Source organism: Manacus vitellinus, unplaced genomic scaffold (genome assembly GCF_001715985.3).
Source record: "Manacus vitellinus isolate BGI_N305 unplaced genomic scaffold, ASM171598v3 scaffold_6_pilon, whole genome shotgun sequence".
NCBI lineage: Eukaryota > Metazoa > Chordata > Aves > Passeriformes > Pipridae > Manacus > Manacus vitellinus.
The window spans coordinates 33,715,984-33,740,307 of NW_021940750.1; the positions used below are offsets into that span (position 1 = coordinate 33,715,984).

A 24,324-nucleotide genomic window follows, 5' to 3' on the forward strand; every position below is an offset into this window, starting at 1 on the left:
CATGGATGACATTATTTCCAGTTTAGTGGCTTTATCCACAGCTCTGCCTTGCATTTTTTTTTAATTGGGTCAGAAACATGCCGATAGCAGAAATCCATTTTAAAGAATCCAATGACAATAGCACGTGCCTTTTTTTAGCTTAATGGAAATGAACGAGCTAATTAAACCCAGAAAAGGCACTCAGAATATTGGGAATTAAAGGAAAATATACCTTGTATGTGCTATCTCCTGATAACCAAGTAATCCTGAAATTAACATTACAAATGGAACCGGGTAACTTTACTCCAAAAAGTTATTATAAAATATTACTGTATTGTGGAAATAAACACACTAACAGTTTCTAGGAATAAACACACTTCAGCTGTATCATAGTTCGATGAAAAATTTCACATTATCTACAGCTGATAAAATCTTAACATCTCTCAATCTACACTATCTTGTTAGAAGTTCCTCCAACTTGCTGATGCTTGTAAGTCACTCTATAATAAAATGTTTTAAGTCTATTCAGCATAAGCCAGAGACTCTAGATTTCCTATCTTCCTATATTGCTTTCTTAGAGATCTCAAAAGTGAGCCTGTCCCCTATTTTGTCCAGAATGGCTAAAAAAGGCAGAATGTAACAAAAATTGAAAACAATGTTAAAATAAATTTTCAAAATTAGAAATGGCTTTAAGCATATATTGAACATCTGCTACATCCGAAATAGACTGCTTATAAATTACTTCTAGGAAAGTAGTATCTGAAACTTGTTTATTTAAAGCACTACTTTCTTCCTTGTCCTTGCAGCCACTTTTAAACAGCCACAGAAATGTTTATGTTAACTTTAGTGTTGGCTAAAATATCCAGTAGCTGATTTGAATTAAAATATTAACCTCATACTCCTAAGAAAAGTAAATTATCTTAAAAGAGATTATGTATTCTTGTAGAAATCTCAGTTGTGAACAAAATCTTCTTACAACAAAAACCTTTTTACAACACCAATCCTTGTACTCAAAATGATTTTGAGTAATAGACAAGTTACAATACATGTTGAAAATACACTGCCAGTACCTTTAGAAATAGTCTTGGAACTATATCTTTCTGTGTCTTCTGATAGGATTGCTAAGGATGGTTAAGATACATTTATCATTAGTTTGAGTAACGTTTTTAGCACCAATTTTGCGTTTATTCTTCCCTTAGGTAATTGTTTCAATATGAAGTTTTTCTGTGGTGATGTCCATACGTTCATACAAGAACAGGGTGATAAAACATCGCTAAAACACAGAAGCACAGAAAATAAGATCCTGTAATTGAAAGATACGTTGTGACCTTAGTGCAGGACTCGCACTTCCCACAAAGCCCAAGTGTCAAAAGCCAAAATGCCACGGTCAACTTTTAAATAATGAGCTTTTGATAATGTCTTAAAACATAAGAAAAATAGCAAATGCATGTAACAAAATCTGATTAACTAAGAATTCAAGTCAGAGATAAGGCGTTACAAAACCCGAGCTGGTCGGCATTCCAGTGATGTGACAACCAAACCTACAATCATTTAAACTAAAGTGCAAAAGCTTCACAGAATTTAAATAACACGTCCACTAAAGTGTAAAACTAACAAATTTTGAAAAGTAATTAATTACCTGTTTGTTATTTTCCCATGTAATTGTAAGAAAGCACATCTTTATTTCGCAGCACTGCCCATCAGCTGCAAACATTTTCGTTGCTTCCACATGCTCCAACTCCATCTTTTCGTTACTGTCTACACTAATTGTTTAACTCTTTGTTGTGAACAAGCCAAAAAAAACCCCCTGTATGCATCTTAAGAGTTCCTGCATGGCTTTTTGGCTCAGTGCAATCAATGGAAGGTAGGACGCCTTTTAATCTTATTCCATATGAAATAAAGGTTTTCCCAAACTCTTTATCAATATGAAAAGCTGTCCCTCTGCATTCATCAACAATCAGCTAACGGAAAAGGCTAGTGGATTTTGCCAGCAGTAAAAGACCTAATCACGGCAAGATCAAGCCAGCTGTCAACTATAATCAGCTTGATTCACTGCACTTTTCATATTCAATGGAAAATGTTGAGCAATACACAGTTCTTTCACAGTTATCAGGTTAAACTGAAAGTATAAGAATATAGAAAATTTAGCTTTAAAAGCACATGAATTATTTGTCCCATTGTATTTCTGTAGTGTTAGCAACCCTGTGCCAAAACCGCATACCGAAAAGACCTAATTTTTCTATGTAATTTTACTGTTTAAAGTGACAGCAAACCATACCACCTGAAACTTAAAGAATTTATTAACAGAGACTGCCTAAGATAAAAGGTGAACTGTACAGTCAGAAGAGATACCACAGTCTTATGCAAATAACCTTCCCAGTGTTTGCTATATGCTTTTTCCTACATAATACGGCTTCTCTTAAATCTTGCATGCAACAAGATGAATACGTGAGCCAGCAATAAAGCTAAAGCATGTGTGCAATGGCATAAATCAAAAAGCTGCAAGCCAGAGAAGACTGGAACAAGCCAAAACCTAGACCTAAGGATTTTAAAATACTAAACATTACAGAAAATACGAAGCTCCGTTAACAACTTATGTATCTAAAAATCAGGATATTGTAGGAGATAAAAAACCCCAAAACATAAAAAGCTGTAATTTACCTTGTCCAACTCACGAATGACATGCAAGTTCACTCTCTCTTCCTTCTTTCAAGAAAGTAACTCAAGCATGATTCAGTGCACTTACACAAGAGATCCAGCCAAATGGGTCTCCATAAGGACACTGAAGAACTCTATGTCCAAGCACAATACAGTGACTATTCCAGCTGCATAAAGAACAGGCTTATTTTTAGCAAGCAAGAAAAGGTATGAGCTGCAGAGTAAGATCATCCACTAGGAATAAGAGAAGAAAAACAAGTTCAACTCCCTTGTTCCTAAATTAGCCAGAGGGACTTTCATTTTTCTCTGCTTTGATCTGAGGAAGACTGCAGGGGGGAACAAACCTAACAACAATTAGATCTGGAGGCAGCTGTGGAGACAATAGAGAAATAGAAAGGTTCACTTCCCTGGGAAAAACATGCAGGTGGGAAATAGGTATGCCTGGTGTCCAGAGGCAAGATGGACAGGAAACTAAATGAACAATTCAGTGAACAGGGAAAGGAGTGCCAGAGAAAGGAGGCCACGGCAGCACTGCATAAGAAACACCACAGAGACTGTGGAAAAGATGAGAGAAAACACTGATCTGCAGATGACACAGCTACATAAAAGACACAACTCTAAAGGTGGACTGAAAATTAATAGTTGGTTTTGTAAGTACCAGAAGAATCTCCTGCTCAGAATTGAAAGCTGCTCAGAGAAGGAGGGACAGTCTAAACTCTCAAGCTTTCACATTCCAGCTCTTACAGCTCTGCACTGACACAGTGATTTTCATAACCCATCTCCTGTAAAGACCTACAGAAATAAAGGACAAATCTCATCTTCCTTACAATAACTTATTAAAATATTTGGCTTAACTAAAAAATGATACTAAAGTGACTGCAAAAGGATACAGCTGTGACAAAAGGCACTGAGGTTTACAGTGCTCATGTAAGGACTGTAGAAGCACAGCAATGCTTCATGAAAAATAACAAATTAAGTCTTTAAGTAACATTTACTTTATGAGCTAATGTGTATAATGTTATGTGTCAGGTTGAAACACTCGTTTATTCTAAACTGTTCTAACTTTATGTAAGGGTCAAGCAACTCAGGATCTTTATGTGCAGTGACAACTGGAGGCAATTCTCCATATGCTTCTTTTAGTTGGAAATCTAGGGAAAATGGTGAATTGTATTGCTCCATGTTCACAGTACAAACATACGAAAATAAATACCATAGCTAGAGGTTAAATAAACAAACACACAGGACTTCTCATCCTCCTCCTTCCATGGATATCTGCAACTAGGTATTGCTGTAAAACTGCAAAGCTGTAACTGAGGAAAAGCTAAGTCAGAGCTGTAAAAATTACAGAATATGCAGAGTTGGAAGGGACTCAAAACGATCATCAAGTCCAGCTCCTGATCCTGTGCATCCCCAGGAGTCACACCATGGGAACTAAAGGTGTACATGAGTAAATGGTGCAGTTTAGGTCTTTCCTCCTTCACAAAGTGGGAAGCCACCTGTTGGCTATTATGGACTAGAAAACCACATATTTAGTACCTGTAACTTGAACAGAACTCTCATGGATGCCCACAAGAGCAGCAGAACTACAAAACCTGGATACTACAAGTGAGTGTATATAAGCCAATAAGTGTACAATATACAAGTCTGTATATTGTATCTCTCATATCCATGGCCATCTAGATAGATATCTGGTATCTAGAGTGACAGAGATTAAAAATTAGGTAAATACATGGAAGAAACATGGAGGAAAACAGTCCTTTCACAACGTTCCAAGGGGGTTCCAAGAATGTTTCCTGGTCCTGATTATTCAAACAACCCTTACACTCCTCAAAGCAAATTAAATCAGATGTTAAGAGTGAATATTAGTCAAAAACTAATGCTATCATAAATAAACTTGTAACAGGAAAATAATCACAGAGTAAGTGTGATGGAACTTATGAAGTTATTCTCATACAATTTAAGCATCTAGTAACGTTGTCCATTATGGACTGAAATATATTTGAGATTGCACAGGACATGTCAAAACACTTTTCATGACATTCCAAACCCAAGAAGGATGTGATTCTGCCTAAAAAGTTTAAAAAGAGGTCTCAGAGTGAGGTAAGAGGTCAGAAGCATGTGAATTCCCTACAATTTCACAGAAGTTCTTTCTATGGGATCACACAATTATTAGTCTTGTAGAGAGGCTCCCATACATAACTATCCTTTACTGAGGTGTGAAGAGACTGGGATTTCTAGTCCAGCAAGGATTCTAAACCTATTTGTATACATTAAAATTAGTTTTAGACTAATTTTTTTTTTTTTTACTTCCTAATTTAATTTTTTTCCCTTAAATCCTTTAGTTGGATTAGTTTTTCTATTTTTCTGAAGAGCAAAATACTGCCAGCTGTCTGGAAAATGCTTCAGACAGACAAAGAACTGTATCAGTCTGTGGAGAATCCAAACTCTATTAAGGTGACCTCAGAATTGAACTAGGAATGTGATAGTGCAGAAGGCTGCTGTAGGGGCAGAAAGGCTCCTCTCTCTGACAGGTAAACATAATTTCAGGAATGGATGTCTTAGATGAGGGAACACCTTTGACAGTAAAAGTGGCAAATAAAATAATTTTTTGTCTTTTTAACAAAAGCAACAGAGAAAGTTGCAGCAGCAAATTAAGGAAACTTGGATCTGATTTAATTACGCTTTTATTAGGAGGTCAAAATGTTCCAGGAAGCCTACATGAAAATTTCTTCAGAAACAAAATATTTTTCTGCAAACTGTTGAAATTCCTTGTGCCTAAATTGTTTTAATTTTTTTTAATGGAATTATGTGCTTATACTTTGCTATGAGTCCTCAGAATCTAGACTTCAACAGTGACAGAGTTATTTATTCATTTTGAACAAATTTGATTAAAACCTGTCTTATGTGAATGGTAGCCTCTTCCAGGCACATTGTTAAATGTTACAAACAGAAAGTACTTAATACTTACAAGCTTATATTAAATTGAATTTGCAGCTCAGCTTTGAAGAACAACTTCTATCCAGACTAAGCTCTTTATCCTTCAATATTTCAAATGAGAACCTTCAAGCAAGTACATATAATGTACTTCTCATCTCTTGAGGTTACTACCTCTGTTAAAAATGTAATTTGTTTGCCTTTCCCCTCACAATTAGATTTTTTTATATCTTCACCTGACAGGTTAAGGAAACCTATTATTATTTTGCATGTGCAAGTATACTTGTAAATGGTTCCCCCACCCCTAACAAAATGTACATTAGATGTTTAATGCCTTTTTAACTGGTTACACTCGTATGGATCAAATTATTAAAAATAATGAACAATAGACAATTCTACACCAGGTTTTGGTACCACATGTAAATCTATTTAAACTCAAAACCTAGAATTTGACAAGCCATACAACAGGCACTCAAAATCAGTGTAGCTTTACTACTGTCATGATGGAATGGAATACAGAGTCTCCTGATGCCAAAACAGTTGGACTACGTGTTGTAAAGTTTTTACAAAAAGCCTGATTTGAGACACTTCAACAGAAATAGTGAAGATCAGTTCTGTTATCTAATCAGCACAAAATTTTAATTCTCAACTTCATCTAATGGTCACAGCTTCAAGATTAAGAAAATTTTCAGGACCATGTGTCTATAGTTTGGGATGATGATGAAGTTTTCTTCCTGTACACGAGTTTTTTACACTGATATTAACACAAATTTCATAGTGAGAGATAAAAGGAGGTTCCATTTTGTACTTCTTGGCAAGGGCTTCAGTCAACATCCATTAAGAAAAAACCTTATTGATATCTGTCTTTCTAAATTGAGGGAGTAATTTTAATATTAGAAACAGCAATAATAACTTCAGAAAAAAATGGTACAGGAGACCACAAACTGACATTTTATACTCCCCAAGTAAGTTACCAAGTATAAAATTTAATTTAAACCAAACAACTACAGCAAACAAATACTTCTTCATATACAGACTGTTTTCTTTACACTAATCTACTTTTATTCAGTCCAATACATGTGACTTCCAACGTGTCCCTGTACCCCATCCTTTTTTCCCCCCCGAGCTACATCTGCTTTCCTGTTTTCTCATCTCTAATACATTTCTGGTTATCTGATTACCTTTTCATCTGTACAAATGTCATCACCGGGTCAGTGCTCTTTCTGGGACTTCCCTTAAGCACATCTGATCCACTTCTCCTGTCGATGGCCAGTGGCCGCACCAGGATGGGGCTCCCCAGTCCCTCTCCTGTCTGCCACTGACCCCCAGTGGTTACACCTATATTTGCTCTGCCTCGCCGTTCTCAAACCGCTGCTTCTATGGAATGAAGTCTGGATCATGACAGGACATCTGGAAGCAAACAAGACCCAGCACTGCATGACCACTGTTTCATGGTCACTGATTACAGCATCAAAGAATAATTTAGGTAGAAAGGAGCCTCTGTAAGTCTCCTGGTTCAATAAGCCCTGATTGGAGCAGTTCAGACTGTTCAGGACTTTATTCAGCTAGGCAGAGATTCCACAGACTCCAGCCTGTCTTTTCCAATATCTGTTACTCTCAATGAGAAAACACTTCCCCCCGTATTTATTTAGAATTTCCCTTGTTACAGCTTGTGTTCAGATCCAACTGACTCAGTTACACAAGCAAAAGAAAGGAAGAGAAGGAAGAGGCAGCTGTTCTCAGAGAAGAGAAACCTTCCTACTGACCAATCTCCCTGGTAAAAGGAAATGTTTAGTTATGTAAGTCTTATCTTCACATATCTATACCTTTGTATAGCAGCAGAAAGAGCTCAGGTCCTGATTACACCATAATTCCATTTCTAAGAAGTTGTAAACAAAAAGCCAACCCCAAAAGGTTACCTCAGGAATAAGAGAACTTGTCAATTTACAAAATCCCGCATAGTTTTTCCTTTAGATTTTGTTATGCAGAATGCAAAGCTCTCAGATGAACACTTACAGGTAAGTATTCTTTTTACAACAACATGTTTCACCGCTGGAAGCAACTTAGGCTATTCTATTTTTAACTTGGAAGATAATCTAATAAAATTTCAGCATTTACATAATGTGATTTTAAGCTAACCACTATTTAAATAATTGCTGATCAAGCACATATAGTTTCAAGGAACAAAAAAATCCTACTGCATATGACAAAATGCCAATTAATAGAGTCATTCAATTTTAATTCCAAATAGATTGCCCATCATTTTTTCCAAGACTATTGATTCAATCAAAGCAAATATTCATCTTAAAGTTTTCTATGCATGTCACACTTGCAGCTCTAACCAGATATTAAGTAAAAATCAACCATTTCATCATTAAAGCATAATAAAAATATACCTGAATGCAGAGTATTTGATAAGATTTGAGCTGTCTTCAATGTTCCATTGGTTTGTGTTGATTTTAGTGCTAGTCTAACATTCAGCATGCCAGTAACAATGAATAAGCCTAATGCATTACGTAAGTGTAAGCTGATTAAATCCTTGATCCTGAAGCCACCTCTTTTTCCCCCTCCCCCTCTGATTTAAAACTTAGCACAATTAAAAATCTTAGTTTTAAACACTTCCAAAACATAATTTGTACCATTTCAGGCACAAAACCCACCACAATTTTACATTATTATAGCACCTTCAGGTTTTCGTCTTTCTTGTATTTTAATAATTTCCTAAACCTGGTAAAAGTCCTTTTTAAAGTGATCAGTTCCCTAACAAATTTTAATTTTGTGGCCAACTGTTTGGGATTGAAAAAAAAGAACATGTATTGAATGGCATGAAGATAGCAGTGTTATTCAAGTTACTAGGTCTAAGCTTTACCCATAGAAGTTCACAGCAAATTGAATTAAATACAAAGCCATGCTACTATAACTTAGTGCTGCCAAGAAGGGAGATTGTAAGGCATTCCACACATGCTAGTCCTAATTTCCAAATACATTATGTCTCTAATGTAGTATATATGCTACAACCTACATGGAGGAATAGATCAGGGGAGGTCATGAAAGAGTTATGTCCCCCCAGCACTTTACAGCACTATGATCTCACTACATTGTCAATATGACAATGGAAGCAGGATAAACGGATCCCTGCAGCACAGGGTATCAGCCAGTGTTCTCTACAGAAAAGGAACGTAGAAAGCAATACATGATTAACTGCTTTGAATAGGGAAAAAAATTCCTTCCACTGGGCCCACATGCCATACACAAAACAAGCTGCAAAGACCTGCAAACTGACTAAACAACTTTGTTGCTACACGAGCGTGTCTGTGAATTTTAGATGTTAATTATCAGGCAATGCACAGAATTGTTGAATCTGCACAATTATTTTTAACATTTTAGTTATCTTTTTTATTTAAGACCTCTCAGCTTGAAAAACCTGATTTGTTTGCTTTTACACCTTTTAAGCAGTGTTTTCTCTGAGAAACAGCCATATGCAACATTTGAAAATTGACAGTGTTTCATAGAGACAATACAACTATTAACTGGTGACCTCAAGTGCTTTTATTGAAATTTAAAAATGTTTAAAAATAGCAAAATATAGCTACAGTGCTTCGGTAAAGGCAGGAGAATGGCCCTGAGCAAATGAGAGCAGACTATGGTCTGCAGAGTCTTCATTAGTACTGAGGACGAGACAAGAGAGGAGAAATTAAGGGGAGTTTCAGCTCAGGAGTGGAAGGATTTTAAGTCATGGTAATTTTGAAAGAGATTTCCTATGTTTTACTTGTAAAAGAGACAGTGTTCAAACCAGGATTCACAAGTTGCCTATGCTATGTAATATGTGTTTTAAATTAGAAACCGAGTCATATTTTAGTTAAAAAAAACAGGCATAGAAATGAGCCAAGTTCATAAAAAACAGTATAAAGAGACGGCTCTGAGGGGTAAGCAAGCTCTTCTACAAGCATCTGAAAACATCCCAATCCCTAGATACATTCTCATGTTTTAACATATGAGGCAATGCCATGAAGAGACCAGTGAGAAAAATCAAAAAAGAAAAGATGTCTGGAGAGGCAATACAAGCATGAATACAGAATAAATAAAACAGATTAGAACATTCAGTAACTAATAAGATTCTGAAGCTTCTCACACCACATACATGGATTTCTTTCTAGACAGAAAATTTAGAGTAGTTGATGAAAAAGACATTGTCCCATTCAATTTATAACAAAAACAAACAATCAAAATAGAACAAGATATTTTTTCACCAGTTCCCACCATAACATCTTGAAAAGTAGTAATTTTTAAAGCATTAAGTATTTGAGTGGCATTGATCCAAACCTTTAGGACTTACTACATACCCCATTCTCTGTACGTTTCTCCACAGGTATATTTATGCCATTTCTTTGATTTTGGGCTTGACGGCCACCTAAAAGTAAAGCATCATTCTTAGTGCAAAGTTCAGTTTTCAACACAAATGGGTTTTACTCTTGAATCTGTTCTTGAATGTACAACCAGTTCTGTTCAAGAATTTACATGACACTTTTATCTGTGAATTTTTATTCTGCCAGTTCCAACTCTTTTCTATGAGGTTATCAGCAGAAATAAATCAGCAGAAATCAGCAGAAATAAAGCATTTACTTTACAGACTTTCTCAGTTAAAAGTACAGACATGCAGCTCTACCTTTCTGACTTCTACTTAGGCAATATGTCATGAAGAGCAGTGTAGTGAGCGTGACTACTCAAATTTCATATTGTGCATCCACATGAAGCCATAGCTTCAATTTACATTAACATTATAAATATATATAGTGGAGGAAACTTTTCTAATTTCTAAAGTTATAAACAACTGTAATCTACAAATTGATCCATAGGTCAGTGACAAATGAATGAGCTGTGCATGCATGATTCACAAGCAACATTTTCTTTGTACATGAAACTCCGTAGCTTCAGGTGTATCTTAAATTTCTTAACATACTTTATATTTGCAATGCCCAAAGGATGACAGAATTTTCTGAAGTACCTAATTAACACAAAATTCTCATACATTTTTGGGCTTGCTACTTCTGAATTCAAAACAAGCAGGAACAACTTAAAAATAAGAGAAGAAACCTCAGCTGAAAGCAATAAGGAGTCAGCCAAGACTTGAAATCCTGTTGTTAGAAGTAGTCAGATTAACTGAATGAGTAAGGATAATCTAAGCATGCAAACACACATCTCACTGAGACACCTTTCCTGTCCTTCAGACAGTCTGACAGCTATTAAGTATATAATGCCCAGCCCCAGAACTCTTCTCATAAATTAAGTGCAGTTTTCACTAGTAAGTTCAGAAAACTAAAACCCTTCTATTTTTTCATTCTGGTCTTTTTAAGAAAGCTCGCTTAATAGGGCACTGTTTACTATAAACACTTGTCCTGTAGAACCAAGCAGAGCAGTGATTTTTCAAGATACAAATTATCACCACTATTAAATATACCTGCATGAAGTACTGAAAAGTAAAGGCACTGAAACCTCTGCCAATGATGCCTGTAAAGAAGACTTGAGTTTCTAAGGGAGCCAAAGGAGTTTACAAGTCTCTCTCTGGTGCAACTGAAAGAATGTGAGGTCAAAAAGAATAATCCCAACCTCTAAAAATGTAGGGACTTTCTTTCAATAGGAAAAAACTGCCTCAAGTCTCTATACCCACCAAAATTTTTGGATCAAAATTAGGATCAGAAGAGAAACTGATCTTACTATTACTAAGCAGACTGGTAGAAATTATTCTAGAGAAAGAAAGAGAATAAGAATAAATGTGCCACTGAGGAAGGTTCAAAATGGCTTTGGTACAAGGAAGTTGTATTACACGCAATTATTGAAGCTTACTGAAAGAACTGATAACCAAACTCACTTCAGAAATCTTTGGAATATGTTTTGGTAACAACACTACAGGATGACTGTACTTACTCTGTTCATTGCTTTCAGCTGGTGACTCCTCATGACGAAGAAAAAATTTCACCTCTTCCCTGCGGGGGCCCCATTTCTGTAGGTGGTCATACATCATGTGATCGAAGGGTATGGGACGTTCTGAGAGCACAGGACCAAAACAAAACTTGTTAAAACCCCTTTAAATTAAGCAAAATTATACAAAACTCTTATTAAGGATCAGAATATCCTTTTGGGTAGCAATTGAATCAATCCAATGTATTTTGTCTTAGGCAAAGTCAAAGAAACAGGTAGCAACAGACAGCAGTTACACTGCACTAAAAGCTGGCTTGTTACTGTGACACAGCTCAGCGTTCCACAGCAGTACATAAACAGTTTGCAACACCAGACAAAAAAATACCAGTGTTTAGTAGCCCTAATTTAGAAAATAGCAACTCTGCTCCCCATCACCACCAGATGGGTATTTTGTTCTACTATTAAAGTGATTCATTCAGTTTGAACTGCTGGGTTTCCACTCAGCCTAAAAGCCTTATCATTATATTGACATTTTGTCTCCAAAGAACTTGAGCAGGTGCTCCCACTCCAGTACACTATGCTAGACACTAACTTCCACCATATCTGGAATTACTGGCAACTCAGTGAACAAATAAAGACTAAATTCCATGCAGCAGTCAGTATCTTTGTTTTTCCCTAAAGAAACAGAAAACATAGTGTAGTCATTTCTTCCAAACCGATAAAATATATTAAGGTGCTGCACGTAATATAATCAGTATTTCAAAATGAAAATACATTTAAAAAGTGAAGTTTTTCACTGCTTCCATAATTATGCTTGCATTTATTATCAAATGTTTTTATTAAGGTGAGAAAATCTCCGGTTTAAGATCTAATCTTAAGCACAGTATTAAAATACATCTTCTAAACAGAGTAAAATTATATAGAAGATATTTAATTAGCTTTCCTACATGCAGCACCATGTCAAACCAATACCACTAAAGAAAATCGTACTTCAGTGGAAACCAAAGCTGAATTTTGCATTCTTCATTGTTAAAAGCAAAATGCTCTTGGCTGCCAAAACCCAAACCACAGCAACTCCTACCAGGAAAAGCACCACTAACAACAGGTTATCCATTTCATACTTTACCCATTTGACATGAGAAGACAAAATGATTCAAAGATATAAGAGAAATCTTGGGTAAATCTTGGGAAAACCACATCACAAATATACCTTTATATAACAAAATTCACCTAAAGTTATATGCATTGTGAACTACATAAATGTATAGTTGTCTTAATATTCTTGGGATACTTAATTGTACTACAGAACACTACATTTTTATCACTTGTTTCACAATGCATTTAACACAATAAAGTGTTTTCTCAAAATATGTCATCTCAAATGTGTATGTGATTAACACAATTTAGCCACAGTTAGATCTAGTGGCTTTCAATGGGAAAGGGTCATTTAAACCACAAGCTAATTATATTCATCAGCTGACTGGTTACTTATCTTCAAAAAAAACTGTAAAACAAACAAACAAATCACAACACCTGGATTTAAGAAAAAATGAATTATTTTCTTAACTTCAGCTCGCTCCTCACTCAAGTGGAGTCCAAGAAACATTGTCAATAATGTCTAAGCACACAAGAATAAGGTCAGTGGCTATTACAACTCAGTTCTTAAGCAGGAATTTTAAAAACACGATTTTCAGGTTTTTCAACTCCTAAAGTAAAGTAAGATTTCAAGTGCTTTGAAGCATATCCACTAAAATTGCACCATGAGTCTTTTAAAGATCACAGAGTGTAAAAATATTTAAGTGGTTTACTTCAGAGACTTTAGGACACAGAAGATATGAATCTTTAGGAATTTCTCCCAAATAGAAAAATTGCTAGGTAAACCCAGCTAGAACTGAAGCTTGGTAAGAAGGTACTAAGAAACTGGATGTCTGAACAGGGCTGGGCTAATTCTGGAATGGTGAGGAGTGGCTGCAGCCTTGCTCCTGGTTAAGCTGGTCTCCCATTAAAAGTAATGGGAGTTTGTCAAACGAACTCCTAGGAGTTAGTCAAACTAAGAGGTTTCATTTACATAAAGTACCTCGAATAATTAAGGCTAATATTTTTTCAGACATGGCAATGGAAAGAAATGGCAAAGACATTTTCTACTATTTGTGCAGTTCTTTTACAAAAGCAATTTGGAATATGTTGCCCTAAATTAGGCAGAAAACAGGTTAAAGTAATAACAGCATCATCAGCATCACTGAAGCTGATGATAGATAAAGAAGCACTAACCATTCTGTGCAACTTGGCTACAGGACAGACACAGAAAAGAAAAAGGATGAAGAAATGGACATTAACACTTGACACAAGGCATAGGGAGAATCTATGTCTCCATTCCTTTCCTCAGTTTAAATCCTTTAAATCTATTAAAACTGCAAGAAGAAAGCATGATCTTATATTTGCTGTATAATAGTACTAAGAGATATTTTCTGGAAATCTCTGTTCTTTAAGAACCAAAATCAAAACAAAACAAAGAGAAATGCTACAGTTAACCTTTTCCCAATTGTTAGAGCTTCAGACATATTTCACAGAATATGCTGAGTTGGAAAGGACCCGCAAGGATCACCAAGTCCAATTCTTAGCACTGCATATTTGTCACTAATTGTTTTCACAATACTACTTCAAACTTTTTTTTTTAGTTAAGTAGAAAAGCATGAAGAAAAGGTGAAAGAGGAAAACTAGTGTAGAGAATAATAAACAGGTTGGGTCCCTATACTTTAATACGTCAAACATTATCTAGAGAATATTTGTTTTAATGATTAAGTGGAAAACAATGGTGTATGCATATACCCATATTTATTTGCAAAAACTGCCTTAGATTTTAAGTTGGATCAAAGTTCTAAAATATTTTTGAGAACTGAGCTAGACTCCTTTCCTTTTAAGTAAAAGTTTTGAGGATGGGCTTGTTTTAAGTACTCTGAAATGAAACACCCTGTAAGACAAACACAGATACTGCAGCAGCGCTTCAGAAAAGAGTTGCAAAATCCTTCTGTTGGAACTACATATCCACAACTTAAACTTTCAGGCTTCAGAATCTCTTTTTATCCTGACTAGAAGTGTCCTACTAAATGTGTAATAAACACATTTATGCCTGCTCTACATGAAACCAGAATGCACAGTAATGGATTATCTCCACAGTGGGGGAGTTCACTGTGAGGTCTGGAATGAGTCTTTTTCCCCCAAGTTTGCAGAAGCACACTTGTATAGTAAGCAACTATTTCTTTCACACCCACTTGCCTCTAAATTACCACTGCATTGAGGAATACCAATTATGACCAAATACTGAAGGGCATTCCAGATGTAAATGAAGTGAGCTACTGGGTGGATTTAAAGGTTGAAACCCATTTTCTCTCAGCATATACTACAAGTTCCTGGCATCACACCTGTCTTTCCACCTCCTTACCAACTGCTATTTGCAATAGCTGGGGAATGAGGAAGAATATTCTGTGTTTTTTTCTGCTGTTACAGTATGAGAAATCTATGTAAAAAGAGGAAGCTTCAAACTGACAAAGCACAAGGTGGTACAAAGTATACTGATGTATCAGGCATGAATGCTATTGACTTTTTCAGCTATTACTCATCTCAGGAAACTGGAAAGGGAACAGGAATGAAATACCAAAATCAAATGTGAATAAGCCAAATGCTTAGGTCATGCAGCTCTGAGAAAAATCAGCTTCTTAACTCTAATGCAAAGAATATCTAAACTACTTTACAACTCATGGGAAGCTCTTCAACCATTTCTTTGTCACACAAAAGCAAACAGATAAAAACTACAATAATAAATAAACAAGTATGTTTTCCAACAGCTAGGTTATTGTAATGTTCCTCTGAACTCTAGAAATCTTACATAATTTTTGGAACCAAACTTGCATAGATTTTAATACCATTTTTCTGGAAGAAAGAGAGTCTCACCCTCTAAAAATAAAAACGAAGTGTTTTTCATTTTTCTGTACATACACATTCAGAACAGGAAGATTACTGGAAGAGACTTTTGGAAGAGTATTTTGTCAGATCAATACAGTTTGGGAAATGGGCAAGCTTTTGGGTAGACAGACTGTTATTTGCACTGATAATAAAACTACAATCTGCAAGCCCTGATGCTTTGAATTTGAACAGACATGCTTTATTCAGCTGGGCTACCTAAAAGAAGCTGTAGCTACCTGAAAAGGAGGAGTTAAGCACATTCACAAGAGCACAGGTAGAAAGCTCTTTAAATCACAGTTTAAAGATTTTTATTGTTGCAACTGTTTCATGTAACTGTTTAGACTCCTATTTCCTACATGAGACCTTTGTTCTGAGCAAAATTATTTTTAAAAACTTCAGCAGAAAGAGCTCCGTTTAGCTCCCAAGAGCAGAAGGAAAAGTTATCATATTTACATCCTGTTAATAAAAAACAAAACCCAAAACTGTTTCAGTGAGAAATTTATGTACCCCAGACTTGGGGTCAAGAAGCTGAGGTGACATATTTTATAACGTTATCCTACATTTAAGAACAACAAAATAAATGCTTGCATCAAAATTCCTGTCAGAGAACCTTAAAACCCGTGTGCAGGGTGCAGGACACCTTTTTTTGCTGACAGTACAGGCCTCTTTGAAAGATCCAGAAACAGATGCAAGTGTTCAATTCTCTCTTTCATTCCCTCCAGTCTTTTCTGTTCCACACTTTCAGTGGAATAGATCTATACAGTTATCACCTTGGGAATTTACCACGTGAAGTTAGACCTGTGACTCTTGCACCTTCGTGTGAGCTTTAAAAGAAACTTGGAGCCAACAACAAGTAGAAGCTCTGGGCAGGAGTCTGCTCCTACACTTAGGTGTCTGTATGTAAATCTCTGCTTCAGGACACTGGGTGAGACACAGTGCTCAAAGTTAACAGACAACAATCAGTTGAAATGGGTAATCTCCATGTTCTACTCACCATAATATCCAGATGTCCACTGACTTTAATGGGACCAAAGACATATGATTCTCAGGGTAGTTACCTAAAATTTAGTCTTAGTCCCTCCATCACAACTTCCTAGATAAGTTTTATTTCCCACTTTACAGAAACTTTTAGCTTTAGGAATCTAACATTTGAGAAATAACATAATGCATCCATAGATAAAATATTTTCTCAGTCTTAAAAGTTATCATAGAAAAGCTGTGCTTCTAAGGTCCAAGGGTTGCAAGGTATAAGTGCTCCTGGAAGATGCTGTGGATCACTTTTCCAGTTTCCAGTCAGCCTTTGAAGCTAGTTGCCAACATTCTTCCCTGCATTTTTTAAGAACTACACCCTCCGAGTATTGCAAAAACAAAAGTATGTTACGTTTTCACAGACAAGTGATTGGAAAATATTAAGGATATCTGAGTTTCATTAAAAAAAAGTCTGCAGACCCATTTTAGAAATTGGTGATGCACTTGGCATCATGCACTCTCCATTATCTAAACTCCCAGTTTGAAAAAGTTTTACCCCTCCTGCAAGTTCTATCCTTAAAGACAATTTTCTAAGTAACCATATATTGAATTTGTGTTTCTAGAACTGCAGACATGCTTAACCTGTCCCCTGCTCCCTCTTGCCTAAACTCCGAGTTTTCATCCAGTTAGGAAATTACTACTTGAGGTACCTTTTCCCTTTAAAAAGTCTTAGAACACTTTAGAAGAAAGGAGGAATAGTTTTCCCAGGAGGAAAATATTCTGGATTGCTAACATGTAAAAGCTCCAAAGGCATCTGAATAATGCCTATTTTGTCTGACAAAAAGCCCCCAACCAAAATAAAACACCTCTATGCAAAATTTAAGAATTCAATATCAAGTTATGACCTCATCAGTCTTTATCCAGAACAAATGACATAAAACAGCTTGAACGAGGGTGACCTCAGTAACTAAGAGATAAGAACAGGGGAGTTGAACAAGATTATCTTTAAGGTCCCTTCCATCCCAAACCATTCTTTGATCCTATTCTATGATTCCATGAGCATACCTAACTATTATCCTCACCCATCCATCAAGTCTACTTACATCCATACATTGATAAACTAAAACCTGGAAGCTTCTACTACATGCAGTTGGGAGAATCCCTCTAGAAACAGAAACCATTACATATGGATTTTGACACATTCTTGGAAAAAAATGGCCTGCCCTGTTACTCTATGAAATGACACCGCAATACAAATAGGATATGGGCACTACTACCTGCCCCAAGAGAGGTTGTCAAATCTTTGAGAGGAAATGTTCATGAATATCCTGGAGATACTGTCCCATTCTGGCATAATGCTGCCTGCAGAACATTTGCTCTTCATGATAAGAAGGAAAAATTTATACCCTTTCTTAAATTCAGGTTGTGTTTACATGCCTAACAGTGAGAAAACAGAACTGGAAAGAATGCAGGTGGTGATCTGCACCCACTGACTGTAAGAAAACATCCTGAGATTCCCTACTGTCATTTAAATACCCTCCATTCTATTTGAAAAACAGAAATAAAGAACACTAACATGCATTTTATGCATGAAGAACTATACATGCATTTTATCAAGTGCTCCATATTGAGGAAGAAAACAGAAAAAAAATAAAAATCAAGAATTACATTATTGTCTACAGATATTGATTTACCATGCTTTGTGTCAGTTTGCCAGAAGAAGAAAAAAAAAAGTACAATTTGAAATAATATTTAAAAGGCAGCCTTGCTTTTTTCTAACTGGTACCCATATTTACACCCATTCCCACTGAACATTTTACTCACCATTTCCACGCCATACTTCAGCCAGATGGCAGCTCCCCTCTCCAGGCTCTTTGCAGAACTCCACTACATCGCGACAGGTTGTTTCTGGTGTAATTGGAACTTCTGTCAGAATCTGTTCATTGTTGCTCAGAAACACAGTTAATATCATCTGAAAGAAATGAAACAAAAAGCAGCAGAATGTTAAAAAAAAAAAGGCAACAAGATTACTGGTAAAATTCATAATCCCTTTGTAAATGGAAATGTATGCCTATGATTGGTTACCACATTCCAAGGTAGTTTTCAGATTCTTGTAACTTTGACAAAGATTTAGTCTTTTGTGTTGATTTTTTTCGACAGTGCATTGAATTGACAGGGTTTTTTTAAAAGCTTCAGCTGAAATGGTTTAGTTCTTGAAAATAAGGCTGTGAGGGAAGGAACTATGGCTATGTCGAATGCTTGAAATCACAGTGTTTGAATGTTGAAAATAAATACATACTTTGGCAAAGTAACCAGAAGCTGCAGGTTGTATTCAAAGACAAGCATTTCTATGATGCATTAAATCCTCTGAAAGACACCTGACCCTAAGCTCCTACTTAAAATTAAACAAATAATTTTATCCATTGTCTCTGCACCTTAATTTTCCATCTGTAGTCACAATACTGTTCTGTAAAGTCATGGGGATGGAACAGAGATAACGTGATGTTTAGAAGGCAAAAGATACCATACTAATAGGTGTCCCTAAAGAGTGTGACAAAATTAGTGACTTTGTCTGCTAAGACAGTTCTTCCAGATCTTTCCCATAAATAAAATGTGGCATCACGTATTGAACCACAAAGACTAAACCTAACTATTTAAAAGCTCTTCATTAAATGAGCACTCTCCACTTAAACATAAGTTGTGCTTCAATTTGCATAGGCAATTCTTAAAAACATTCATAATACTTTTATCTATGGGACACATACATCAGCCAAACTGGAGACTTGGATTAATAACAGCTAGATACTGAGCGAGAGCAGTCTGTCTAATTTAGAATTAGACTCAGGACAAATTCCAAGAAAGCCCAGGCTTCGAGCTCTCAGTCTCCTGTCAGTCCTCCAGGCTATTTCAGTCCATGTTCCTACTCTCCCTCAGCCTGCCAAGTTTGCATGCTGTATCCTGAAGTTTTCAAGTACCTACACTTCAACACAAAAAGCAGCCAAGACTGTAAATACACCAGAATTCACCCCTGAATTTCTCCATCAGGAGCATTAAGGAAGCCACACTAAAAGCTATAGTACAAGCTGGAGGAAGCTACAGGATGCAGCCAACAGATAATAATTAAAGTGCCTGTAACCACCTACAGTAAACAGCTCAGAATGTTATTTTTCCCTCAACAAAAGATTCAGACATAGTCCCAATATTCAGTGGCTGTGGACTGTATGTATTGTTTTACATAATAAGTATCTGATGTGGAATCTAGTAGTGGAATTTGACCTCATATTTAAGAAGAAAGAGTCATATATATGAACACAAACCAACAGGCTAGAAGAAACCTTAAGAGGTCATCTAATGAAGTCTCTTGGCCTCAGGCAGGATCAACTATACCTACATTACTCTGCAGAGATGCTTGTTTAACCTGTTCTGAAAAGGCTTTCATGATGGAAATTCCACCACTTCCCCAACCATCCACCCCAGAAATCCAGGATTGCTGTTTCAAGAGGAAGTTTCTTAAAGTCTAGTTAAAACTTTCCTTACCACTATTTAACCCCCCTAGTTCTTCTAGCCACAGGGGTAATAGAGAACACATTTTTTCCTTCTTTTTTTCCCTTCTGCAGTTAAATTTAAGGAACATATAAATATGTAAGTAAATTAAGTAAATTAAACAACACCAGTTTGACAGAAAGTTATTAAAACCATTATTCTAAATAGTTTCCCCATAACACTTGATAGCAATTTCAAAATAAAACCCAAGCTTCCCAAACTTTATGAGAATATCAAGAGACCTTGGCTTTATTGAAGTCATGGTATGATGCATACTGTCTCTTAATCATTTGTGTGAAAGACCTGTTATCCTGGCATGAGAGGATAAATGGAACAGCTTAACACCATGTCATTTTACAGTTTCCAAGTTTTGATTTTTTTATTGCTGTAAAAGTAACACTGGCCCAGAAAACTTATTCCATGTCTTCAAGATTATCTGTCTGCTTCTGCAGACAGGCTGACAAAGAAAGAAAAGCCTTGGAGGCGTGAGTTATTCTCTGTATCTCAGTCAATTCTCCATAAATCAGATCTCAAGCACTGCATAAACTCCAAGGCCCCTTGGCAAGACCAGGCCAAAGTTTGTTCTGCGTCAATCTTGATTCCCTCAGCTCAGAGTGTTCCAGTATTGTCCCTGCAAAGCTGTGTGTCACAGTTTCAGCCCAGGGAAAGGTATCTTGCTAATGAGGAAGCAAGGTGCTGTAGCCAACTATTGTCATAATACTCCTCAAGGAAACTTGATTGAGTAAGGATCTATTTTTAACATGTTGTCTGGGTAATACCAAAGGAACTGAAACACTGTGCTGCGAAACAAATGTCCTGAAACATACACAAGAAGATTCAAAATATTGAAAATTAATATATTGCAATATTAATTGGATTTTCAAGTCAGTGTCATAGTTGTCCCTATTTATGGAATAAGAATCAGAGGTATTTTATAGCAATAACATACAAAGAAGCATTGATGGAGCCTGGAAATTTGAAACACATGCATGAAATACACAGTACACTGAACTAAATCAGCTTTATGAAAAAAAAAATCCTTAGTCAAAGATTAGGACACAGGAGAACTGGTAAGTCCTTTGATTTTTTTAAAAAAATTGATTCCTAAATAGGAACAGCTGTATAAAATGCACGATCATGACCATTGTAACATTTCTTTGGTAATCTCTCAATTCAACCATTCACAACTTTTAATACCTGAACATAACGTTACACAAAAGGATCAACCTAACACTCATGAGTAAGTTACATCAGGGCTCTTAAATTAGGTATTTTTTCCACGATGAACATCAAGCTCCAAATCTTACATTTCCCTCCTTCTCCTCACCCCACACATGGGTGTTACCTGTCTGCTACTCCCCTCTATGGCTCCTGCTACTTAAATCAATGGATTTATTCCAATTTTTGTGAATTCTCATCTCTTTTCACTCTTTTTTTTTAACCTCCTCACAAAATCTAGTGTATCCCTTCACAGTTCAGGTCTTTTCTATGCCAGATAAGCTACAGCAAACCTCACAACCTGCCTTTGAAACTACTCCATCATCTCACTCATTTCTCAGCTTACAGACATCCTCTTTCTAGGGAAGACTTGGAATCAGAGCTCTACCCAAATCTTCTCTGCCCAACAGACGCTTGTCAAATAGCTGTACGAATTCCTCTTGGTATGTCATCTCCCCTTTTTCCATTCCCTCTTCAAACCATACTCCCAGTATTATTTAAAGGGCACACTTCATAATCCCTGCAGTTTCTCAAGGAGGTAGAAAACAGGGATAAATCTACAAGATCTTTTTCTTCGCTTATTATCTCATCTCTTCTACAGCTGAATAATGTCACCTCCGAAATTTCAACAGGCATCATTCACAGAGATGACACAGTTTTATCTATCTAGACCTGATCTCTTGCTAAGGAAGATGAAATGTTGACAATCTTCAGTTGACTCTTATGAGTGCACAGCTGTCAGTTCAAGTTTCACAGGGCTGTAACACAGTCCTTAGTCATGTTTCTCCAATGACTCCCTGGATTTCATTCACCATAACACAGAAGTACCCATCACTGTGAGCTGTAGGAGAGGCATCTGTGACACCAGCACTGTGTCTCAGATCTATCTCTAGTTTTCCTGTACCGTGTGTAAGACAGAGAGAGTTTTGGGGGGTTTTTCCATCAAGGGGCCAGCTAATACTCTCAGAGTTTGGTAACTGGCCTATTCCGTTTCCCAGCTTTTCACTGGTGTGCCGTTTTCTCTCATGATGACTACCACAGCAAAATTCATTCTTCATGACATGGCCTTGACCATGTTGCCTTTCTGCATCAGCCCTGATAAGCACAATTTATTTGCCTTCACTTCCTCACTGGAAGTGTAATCTTGTTGCCTATCATTTTTCACTCTCTATCAAGAAACTGATGTCAAATTGGTCCTTTCCACCTGTTTCTACTCTCCATGTGCTTAACAGGTGGTTTTATGGTTTCTTCTGTGTTGTTCATCATGCCTTATATGCACCTGCAAAGTGACATCATTATTTCCCTTGAAGATCCTCCCTTGCTGTTCTGGCTAAAAAAACACATTAGACACAAGTAAGCTGTCAGTATGCTGAAAAGTGCTGCCAGTCAGGCTAATAAATACTGTTTTGCCTCCTTAGGCTTCTGTAACTATCCAGTTCATCTCTTTCTTCAACCCAAACCAAGATTCCAAAAGCTGTGAAACAGAGATTCATTCATAACTTGGCTGTCACATGGCAGAGACCCCACAGGGCCATAACTAAATGCCTTCCATACAACAATATAGAAACAAATAATCTTTCAAATTAATCTGATGTCCTTTGTTCTAAATGAGCTTGGTCAGGCTGTCCTAGAAACCACCTTGACTTCCCTACTTGAGTTTTGCTACTTGAGTTGCACTCCCCTAGTGCAATGCAATTACTTATGACTGGAATAAAATTAGACCACGACCATAAAAACAGCTGATGTGGCATATTGATTTTTACCTAAGATACAGCCTGGAAAGCTAAAATGCCCATTGCTGAATGAAGTCTTTGCCTCACCATTTTTCTACCATCTTACTGAAAAAAACCTAATTTTTTTTAATCTTCAGTTAATATAAAAAATTAAAAAGCATGTACACATTTAATTAAATAATCATTAAAAAAAATTGTGAAGACAAGAACTATATCTCACTCAACTATTACCTTATGCTACCAAGACCTGAAATGCTGCAGCTTGAGAAGAAATTAACTGCACACCCACACCTCCACTGCCTTATGCCCAAGCTAATTTACTAAGTCAGACAGCTGACAATATTTATTATAAAAACAACAACATAGTCCATTTAAGTAGGTTTCTCCTGATACCCTACTCATAAAAAATTGAATTATTTAAGCTATCAGAAAGCAATCAGACAAGTACTATTTCAGGTCATGCTAAAACATTAGAATTCAAAACAAGTCCAAGACTATTTTCTTAGAGTAATATTGATATTCAACTAGCAAAAGAGAAATAGTGAGTTCTGTGGATGAAGATGGGAAATTACTCAGCTGTCTTTTTATTTTACATATAACCATTTTTTAACTAAACCCCATATTTCCACTCAAAACCAGAGTTGCTGGCAAAAAATTATAGGAAGATCATTACTTTTCCTGCATGTAATTTTATGTTCACAATCAAGTTAAGTTAAAAAAAAAAAAAATCACATCCATGAGAGTTTAGAAGCATGATCCCTCAAACAGTGAATCAAAGGTTAAGAAAAAAAAAACAAAATCCACATTCCAAGAAAATGAAAACCATGAATTTTTTCCTTTGTGCTACCCACTACTCTCATTACCCAAATTTAGATACATGAATGCCTACCTGATATTAAAGGTATTGTGCATAATACAGAATTTTGTGTTAATACTTCAGTCAATCTAAGAATTATCAAGTATATGATTGCAAGTTAAAAACAAACTGGATATTTAATATAGCTAAATTCACACACTGTTTAGTCATATTAGACTCCCCTTTTGCCTTTTTTTTCTTTAAATCAATCTAGAAATTTCACTGTGTAAATGAACAACAACAAAACCCTAACAACAAAAACAAACAAGAAAAAAACCCAAAAACAAAACCAAAAAAACCCCTTCTCTTCCAGCAGATCAATAGGTATTTCAGATACAAGGCTGACACACAACGAACTTAAAGTACAAAACACATTTCTAATGGAGATGCCAACTTCATTCCTTGTGTTTCACAGGAACTGGAAGGCATTATCCTCTCACCATGCACTTTGCTCTAATAGAGAGTTCCAGAACATCTATTTATGATCTCAAGCTTTGCCATTTCAGAGGGTTTAGTGGTGCCTACAACTTCGAGATGAGAAGAAACAGCGAA

At 36.2% G+C, this 24,324-nt stretch overlaps 1 protein-coding gene across 7 annotated transcripts in view; it reads right to left on the reverse strand.

Moving 5' to 3' along the window:
- Positions 1-24,324, reverse strand: part of PPP1R13B (protein phosphatase 1 regulatory subunit 13B) — a 69,149-nt gene that overhangs the window by 25,467 nt on the left and 19,358 nt on the right. For all 7 annotated transcript variants that reach the window (XM_029964077.1, XM_018082184.2, XM_018082185.2 and 4 more), the window contains exons 2-4: positions 18,247-18,394; positions 11,497-11,616; positions 9,915-9,982 (exon numbers count right to left, since the gene is read on the reverse strand). In XM_029964077.1, the coding sequence (XP_029819937.1) occupies positions 9,915-9,982; positions 11,497-11,616; positions 18,247-18,394 (336 nt within the window). The remainder of the gene's footprint in view (positions 1-9,914; positions 9,983-11,496; positions 11,617-18,246; positions 18,395-24,324) is intronic.